This window comes from Nerophis ophidion, linkage group LG09, assembly GCF_033978795.1.
Source record: "Nerophis ophidion isolate RoL-2023_Sa linkage group LG09, RoL_Noph_v1.0, whole genome shotgun sequence".
Taxonomy (NCBI): Eukaryota; Metazoa; Chordata; class Actinopteri; order Syngnathiformes; family Syngnathidae; genus Nerophis; species Nerophis ophidion.
Window position 1 is genome coordinate 58,205,730 of NC_084619.1, and position 9,133 is coordinate 58,214,862.

A 9,133-nucleotide genomic window follows, 5' to 3' on the forward strand; every position below is an offset into this window, starting at 1 on the left:
TTAGTTTTTATTTTTATTATCCGGCCCTAATGTGTGAATGTGAGTGTGAATGTCTTCTGTCTATCTGTGTTGGCCCTGCGATGAGGTGGCCTTCTGCCCGAATGCAGCTGAGATAGGCTCCAGCGACCCCACCCCCACCCCGCGACCCCGAACGGGACAAGCTGCAGAAAATGGATGGATGGATGGATATTTTAATTTTATTAAACTGTAGCACTTTGAGCTTGTTTACTCAATGTAAAGTGCTTTTTTTTATTTTTACAGATAAAATCTATTATTATTATTATTATAAAGTATCATCAGCCTAAGGGGATCGGCTTTTGCCATTGTCCTGGATCATGTACTTTTTCATGAAAATTGTCACTCTGACGTCGACTTGACAACCCTCCACCGTACGACAATAAATCCAATAAAAATTAGTTATGTCCCAATACTTCTGTCAATTCAATGTTCCTCCAGCAATGATGAGCGAAACGGCGTTGTACTCTCCTCCCTCTGCCGTCCATCCATGGCGTTTCTGCAGTTTCATCCTCTGCTCCCCAGTCAGACGCGCCCTGCGGCTTAACCTCCGCCCTCCAGGCGGGGGATGGGCATGAATATTAAATAGCTTTGAAATGAAACTTGCATGGCGGCTCGACCTATTTCTCCATACAGACCTTTGTTTTTCTGCCACCGGGCAGATGAAGACTTTTAGCGCCTAGTCACGTTTGGTTGCTACCAGCGTGTAAAAAAGGCCCTTTGGAATATTCCCCCAAAATTAAACATATTCTTGAATAAAATCATGCATTATTAGATAAAGTAAATCACTGCTTATTCCCAAATGTATTTCCTTAGCTATAAATTTCATTTATTTTTATTTTTTGAAGGTTTTCTAAATTAAATTGGTTTGGTGGCGCTATCTGCAGGGTAGAAGAGTCACTAAAACATTTTCCAGCAGGAAGACGCGTTGATGAGACGCGACGTTGTGTCACGTCACGTTTTGCAAGAACAATATTTACACTATGCCTGTAGTAGGAAATTGAATTTAACAGGAGTCTAATAACTGTGATCAGCAGATTATCGGCTTTACAGCGTCGACAACACACACATTTTTAGGGCTTTTAAGGGGAGCGTCCATTATTCAGTGTTTCTCCATTTGTGGTGAGGGATCTGAGGAATCTTGGAATGTAACTCCAGAGAACAGCAGGGATCTGTTGAACTGCCGGTACCTAAAATAACTGTTACAACTACGTTAATAAATATGAAACTAACTAAAATAACTGTTAAACGGACTAAAATAATGTTTAAACCACATTAATAACTATTAAACTAACTACAATAACTATTAAAATACCTAAAATAATGTTTAAACTACATCAATAACCATTTAACTCCCTTAAATGACAATCAAACTACGATGATAAACATTAAACTAATATAGCTATTACCTTAAACAACTATTAAAACTACAATAAGAAACATTAAACTACACTAATATATAAACAATTATCTTATCGATCTTTGTTGTTGTTGTTGTTGTTGTTGTTTTTATCCAATTGATTTTATTGTTTTGATTCCGTACGGTGTCCTTGAGTGCCCAGAGAGGCACCTTATAAGTAAAATGTATTGTTCTTATTATTACACTAAAATAATTATTAAACTATAAAAACGTCCATCCATCCATCCATTTTCTACCGCTTATTCCCTTTTGGGGTCGCGGGGGGCGCTGGCGCCTATCTCAGCTACAATCGGGCGGAAGGCGGGGTACACCCTGGACAAGTCGCCACCTCATCTTAAACAAACATTTTTTTTTATTGAAAAACCATCAAACTAACTAAAACACCTCACAAATAACTAATAAACGTCAATAATAACTATTAAAATAACAAATAATTATCAAACTACATTAATGACTGTTAAACTACCCTAATAACTATTAGATTAACTATTAAATCACATGAATAACTGTTCAATTATATTAACAATTATTAAACTACAGTACTAACTATTAAACTACAATAATGATTAAACCATACTATTATCAAACTCCACCAATAACCATTAAATTATACTAATAACGATTAAGCTACGTAAAATACCTAAAAACTATTTAATTGAAAAACTATTAAACAAACTAAAACAACTCTAAGAACTATTAAATGTCAATAATGCCTATTAAAATAACTAAAATAAATATCAAACTACATCAATAACTGTTAGACTATCCTAATAGCTATTGGAATACTTATTAAACCACATTAATAACTATTAAACCACATTTATAACTGTTAAATGATATTAGTAATTATTAAACTACACTAATAACTATCAAACTACAATAATAATAAGACAATACTATAATGAAATTACACCAATAACAATTAAACTATACTAATAACTATTAAGCTACGTAAAATAACTATTAAACTACACTAATAATTATTAAACTACACTAATAACCATTAAACTGCATTATTAACTATTACACTATGTAAAAAATATCAAACTACATTAGTGACTATTAAACTACAGTAATAACTATTTAACCAACTAAAATAACTTAAACCTTGTTACTAACTATTTAACTAACCAAAATCCCTGTTAAACAACATTAATACATTTAAAATGAACTAAAATAACTAATAAACTATGTTAATAACTATTAAACTAAGTAAAAACACTAAAACTACAATAATCCCTATGAAACTACAATATTAACTATCAAACAAAGCTGATGGATTTTTTTGTTTAGTGTCCTGGGAGGTAACATTTTGGACATAGCTTAAATAAAATATATTTAAGCTAAATAAAATAAGGCTGATGTAAGTATATATTTAAACTAAATAAAACAATGCGGATGTAAATATAGATTTAAAATAAATAATGCTGTTCTAAGTATATATTTAAAATAAATAAAATAATGCTGATGTAAATATATATTTGAAAATTAAAGAAAATAATGCTCATGTAAATATTAATTTAAATGAAAGAAAATAATGCTGATGTAAAATATATTTAAGCTAAATAAAATAATGCTGATGTAAATATATATTTAAGCTAGTTATAATAATCCATCCATCATCTTCCGCTTATCCGAGGTCGGGTCGCGGGGGCAACAGCCTAAGCAGGGAAACCCAGACTTCCCTCTCCCCAGCCACTTCGTCTAGCTCTTCCCGGGGGATCCCGAGGCGTTCCCAGGCCAGCCGGGAGACATAGTCTTCCCAACGTGTCCTGGGTCTTCCCCGTGGCCTCCTACCGGTTGGACGTGCCCTAAACACCTCCCTAGGGAGGCGTTCGGGTGGCATCCTGACCAGATGCCCAAACCACCTCATCTGGCTCCTCTCGATGTGAAGGAGCAGCGGCTTTACTTTGAGTTCCTCCCGGATGGCAGAGCTTCTCACCCTATCTCTAAGGGAGAGCCCCGCCACACGGCGGAGGAAACTCATTTCGGCCGCTTGTACCCGTGATCTTATCCTTTCGGTCATGACCCAAAGCTCATGACCATAGGTGAGGATGGGAACGTAGATCGACCGGTAAATTGAGAGCTTTACCTTCCGGCTCAGCTCCTTCTTCACCACAACGGACCGGTACAACGTCCGCATTACTGAAGACGCCGCACCGATCCGCCTGTCGATCTCACGATCCACTCTTCCCTCACCCGTGAACAAGACTCCTAGGTACTTGAACTCCTCCACTTGGGGCAGGGTCTCCTCCCCAACCCGGAGATGGCACTCCACCCTTTTCCGGGCGAGAACCATGGACTCGGACTTGGAGGTACTGATTCTCATTCCGGTCGCTTCACACTCGGCTGCGAACCGATCCAGCTAGAGCTGAAGATCCCGGTCAGATGAAGCCATCAGGACCACATCATCTGCAAAAAGCAGAGACCTAATCCTGCGGTTACCAAACCGGAACCCCTCAACGCCTTGACTGCGCCTAGAAATTCTGTCCATAAAAGTTATGAACAGAATCGGTGACAAAGGACAGCCTTGGCGGAGTCCAACCCTCACTGGAAATGTGTTCGACTTACTGCCGGCAATGCGGATCAAGCTCTGGCACTGATCGTACAGGGAACGGACCGCCACAATAAGACAGTCCGATACCCCATACTCTCTGAGCACTCCCCACAGGACTTCCCGAGGGACACGGTCGAATGCCTTCTCCAAGTCCACAAAGCACATGTAGACTGGTTGGGCAAACTCCCATGCACCCTCAAGAACCCTGCCGAGAGTATAGAGCTGGTCCACAGTTCCACGACCAGGACGAAAACCACACTGTTCCTCCTGAATCCGAGGTTCGACTATCCGACGTAGCCTCCTCTCCAGTACACCTGAATAAACCTTACCGGGAAGGCTGAGGAGTGTGATCCCACGATAGTTGGAACACACCCTCCGGTCCCCCTTCTTAAAGAGAGGAACCACCACCCCGGTCTGCCAATCCAGAGGTACCGCCCCCGATGTCCACGCGATGCTGCAAAGTCTTGTCAACCAAGACAGCCCCACAGCATCCAGAGCCTTAAGGAACTCCGGGCGGATCTCGTCCACCCCTGGGGCCTTGCCACCGAGGAGCTTTTTAACTACCTCAGCGACCTCAGCCCCAGAAATAGGAGAGACCACCACAGACTCCCCAGGCACTGCTTCCTCATAGGAAGACGTGTTGGTGGGATTGAGGAGGTCTTCGAAGTATTCCTTCCACCTATCCACAACATCCGCAGTCGAGGTCAGCAGAACACCATCCGCACCATACACGGTGTTGATAGTGCACTGCTTCCCCTTCCTGAGGCAGCGGACGGTGGTCCAGAATCGCTTCGAAGCCGTCCGGAAGTCGTTTTCCATGGCTTCCCCGAACTCTTCCCATGTCCGAGTTTTTGCCTCCGCGACCGCTGAAGCTGCACACCGCTTGGCCTGTCGGTACCTGTCCACTGCCTCCGGAGTCCTATGAGCCAAAAGGACCCGATAGGACTCCTTCTTCAGCTTGACGGCATCCCTCACCGCTGGTGTCCACCAAGGGGTATTAGGATTGCCGCCCCGACAGGCACCAACTACCTTGCGGCCACAGCTCCGATCTGCCGCCTCGACAATAGAGGTGCGGAACATGGTCCACTCGGACTCAATGTCCAGCACCTCCCTCGTGACATGTTCAAAGTTCTTCCGGGGGTGGGAATTGAAACTTTGTCTGACAGGAGACTCTGCCAGACGTTCCCAGCAGACCCTCACAATGCGTTTGGGCCTCCCAGGTCTGTCCGGCATCCTCCCCCACCATCGCAGCCAACTCACCACCAGGTGGTGATCGGTAGAAAGCTCCGCCCCTCTCTTCACCCGAGTGTCCATAACATGAGGCCGCAAATCCGATGACACAACTACAAAGTCGATCATGGAACTGCGGCCTAGGGTGTCCTGGTGCCAAGTGCACATATGGACACCCTTATGTTTGAACATGGTGTTTGTTATGGACAAACTGTGACGAGCACAAAAGTCCAATAACAAAACACCACTCGGGTTCAGATCCGGGCGGCCATTCTTCCCAATCACGCCTCTCCAGGTTTCACTGTCGTTGCCAACGTGAGCGTTGAAGTCTCCCAGTAGGACAAGGGAATCACCCGGGGGAGCACTTTCCAGTACTCCCTCGAGCGTTCCCAAAAAGGGTGGGTACTCTGAACTGCTGTTTGGTGCATAAGCACAAACAACAGTCAGGACCCGTCCCCCCACCCGAAGGCGGAGGGAGGCTACCCTTTCGTCCACCGGGTTGAACTCCAACGTACAGGCTTTGAGCCGGGGGGAAACAAGAATAGCCACCCCAGCCCGTCGCCTCTCACTGCCGGCAACGCCAGAGTGGAAGTGGTTCCAGAGCCCTTGCTGTGCGTCGAAGTGAGTCCGACTATATCCAGCCGGAATTTCTCGACTTCGCGCACTAGCTCAGGCTCTTTCCCCCCCAGTGACGTGACGTTCCACGTCCCAAGAGCTAGCTTCTGTAGCCGAGGATCGGACCGCCAAGTGCCCTGCCTTCGGCTGCCGCCCAGCTCACAATGCACCCGACCTCTATGGCCCCTGCTATGGGTGGTGAGCCCATTGGAGGGGGGACCCACGTTGCCTCTTCGGGCTGTGCCCGGCCGGGCCCCATGGGAACAGGCCCGGCCACCAGGCGCTCGCCATCGTGCCCCACCTCCGGGCCTGGCTCCAGAGGGGGGCCCCGGTGACCCGCGTCCGGGCGAGGGAAATCTGGGTCCATGATGTTTCTTCTTCATAAAGGTCTTCGAGCAGCTCTTTGTCTGATCCCTCACCTAGAACCTGTTTGCCTTGGGAGACCCTACCAGGGGGCTTTATGCCCCCGGACAACATAGCTCCTAGGATCATTGGGACACGCAAACTCCTCTACCACGATAAGGTTGCAGCTCAGAGAGGAGTATAATAATTATAATTATAGTTATAATAATGTTGATGTAAAATATGTATAAACAAAATATAATAATAATGCAGATGTAAAGTTTATTTAAGCTATATAAAATAAAAATCAGTGTGATTAGTTGGTCCCTCCATCCCATAATAATAACCATGACATTGATGATGTTTGCGGCGCTTAACAGCCAAATGACTCACGACTTAAGCACCAGCGGCGGCCACGCCCCCCTCACTAAAGCGCCATCAAGGTGACTTTAAGAAGGCACTTTGGACAATGTTGACGCCTGAAGATGAATAATTGATCGGCATCTTCATTAATAAACGAGAATCCACGAGCTGCTACTTAGGAGGGCCGTGGAGTGAATGCCACTTGCTGCTCCTTTTCCCAAAAGTGGGGATAAAATAGCGCATAAAAAAGAATAACTTTGACCTTGGCAAGTCCCATGACGACACTTTTGGTGTCTGCTTCATGACGACCTCTACGTGAACATGATATCATCATCATTGACGTACGTGTTTACACCACAGCACGGCTCTTTCAAGTATTACACCTGAACTTCTTCATTTTAATTAATAATAACACCAGTAAAAATTCATCCATTCATCTTCTACCGCTTGTCTCTCTCAGGGTTGCGGGCGGAAGCTAAAGCTGTTGGGATTAAACTGAATACATTTAATAATCTGTAAGTAATATAAGTGCCATTAAATGCTTTATGTTACTTTCAAACAAACCCAGTTGAAGCATTCCGGACTATGAGCTGCTACTTTTTCTCTGCACTTTGAACCATGTGTCTTATAAAACGGTGCAGCCAATTAAAGGATTTTTCTTCGCTGACGGTTTTATACAAATTGTCAAAAAAAACTAAAATATACATTTATTTTATTGTTAGTGTTAAGGCGTTATCTTTTGGAAGAGTTTGCTCATTGCAGGTGCTGCAGTCTCCTTCCATTTAGTGTTTTCAACCGGAAGTAAAAGCGCCGTTCGGTAGTCTTGTCATCCGTAGCGTTTCTACTAATATGGATTCTTCATTCGTCACTCCAAATAATGTTTGTAAGTTTTACAATATAACTAAAACAACTTTGACTTACTAAACCGTCCCATGTGTGATGTCTGTAGGAGAGTTTTCATGCATATTTGTACTTGCTGCGATACTGTAATCAAGCTAGCATCGTTAGCATTAGCTATTATGCTGGTATGTTGACGAGTGTCTGTGTTAGTATTATTCACTTAGAATGGTATTATTTTTGTATCTTTTGCGATTCACAAACTCTGCAGTAAATCCACCAAAACGTCACCGTGGAGTTATTGAGTCTGTTTAGCTGATTGGAGAGGTAGCTTCCGCAGCTAGTGGGTCCATGACTTCTGTTTTGTTTGATCAGCCGTTTTACTGCCCTTACAGACACTGTTTGGTAACAATTAAGGTATATAAAAAAACATATATATATATATATATATATGTTCATATATATATATATATATATATGCATCATATATATCTGTGGTTTATAGTCTGGTGCGGCTAATACTGTACATGGAAAACAAACATGTTTTCTTAGATTTAGTGGGTGTGGCTTATATACCGGGGTTCTCTATAGCAGTGGTCCCCAACCACCGGGCCGCGGTACCGGGCCGTGGCCCGATTGTTTCCGGGCCGCAGAAGAATTTTTTATAAAAAAAAAAAAAAAAAAAAAATACATTTTAAATTTTTTTTTATGATTAAATCAACATAAAAAACACAGTATACACTTACAAATAGTGCACCAACCACAAAAAACTCCCTTTTTCATGACAAAAACGTCCCTTTTTCATGACAAAGAAGAAAAAAAAAAAAAAGAAAAAAAAAGGACACCCCCCCACCCGGGCCGCGGGAGAAATTATTAAGCGTTGACCGACCGGTCCGCGGATACAAAAAGGTTGAGGACCACTGCTCTATAGTATGGAAAACACAGTAAACATAAATAAGGCAACATTAAGTATCTCACAATTGTGTTTTGAAAAGTAAATATGTACAGTATATACGAGCATCTTGATCAACAATAATATTCGCCCATGTAGCTGAACAGGATAGGTTTGAAAAAGACAAAAAAACAAACAAAAAAAAACATTTTTTTATAATTGCTGTATTTTAATTCTTATCAAGGTTTTCATCAAAATATAGTTTTTGTTTCTAAGTTGTTTGTAGATTTTGTGTCATCCTCGCCTTATGGTACATGTCAAGATGCTATGAATAAAAACAACAAAGCAAGTAGGGTGAAGATGTTACCTGGAACATGTCTACGTTACTGTCGTGGGTGTACTCCACCACCACCGTCTGGACTCGGGACAGAGTGTAGGAGATGCTGTGCTGGTCTTTGTTGCTGATGGCCTGCAGGGAGAAGGAGAGAGGAGACGGATAAGAACCAGCGACTGAAGCCACGAGGGACCTGCAGTAAAAATCCAAAAGATCTCAGGACCACCCGCGCAACAATCACGTTTCCAGACGTGTAAAGTGACCTCAAACCTGACCTCTATATTAAGTACAGATGTCCAACACACACTTCTACTAGCTCCTTCCTTGGATGACACTGTCACTTCCAAGTGATCCATTTGCACGCCGCTGTCTTATAAACAGTCACAGTGTTCCAGTAAATGTTCTCCTTTGACCTGAAATAAACTATGCGACTTGTTCGCTTTTACTGTGACAGACAAGCTGTAGAAGAGATGTGACATTACCAAACGAATCAAGTTTTTTATGCACTTGCAGCTATAGTGTCCGCAA

At 42.9% G+C, this 9,133-nt stretch overlaps 1 protein-coding gene across 3 annotated transcripts in view; it reads right to left on the reverse strand.

Moving 5' to 3' along the window:
- peli1b (pellino E3 ubiquitin protein ligase 1b) overlaps positions 1 to 9,133 on the reverse strand; it is an 89,567-nt gene that overhangs the window by 15,801 nt on the left and 64,633 nt on the right. For all 3 annotated transcript variants that reach the window (XM_061911340.1, XM_061911341.1, XM_061911342.1), the window contains one exon: positions 8,639 to 8,740. In XM_061911340.1, coding sequence (XP_061767324.1) covers positions 8,639 to 8,740 — 102 coding nt within the window. The remainder of the gene's footprint in view (positions 1 to 8,638; positions 8,741 to 9,133) is intronic.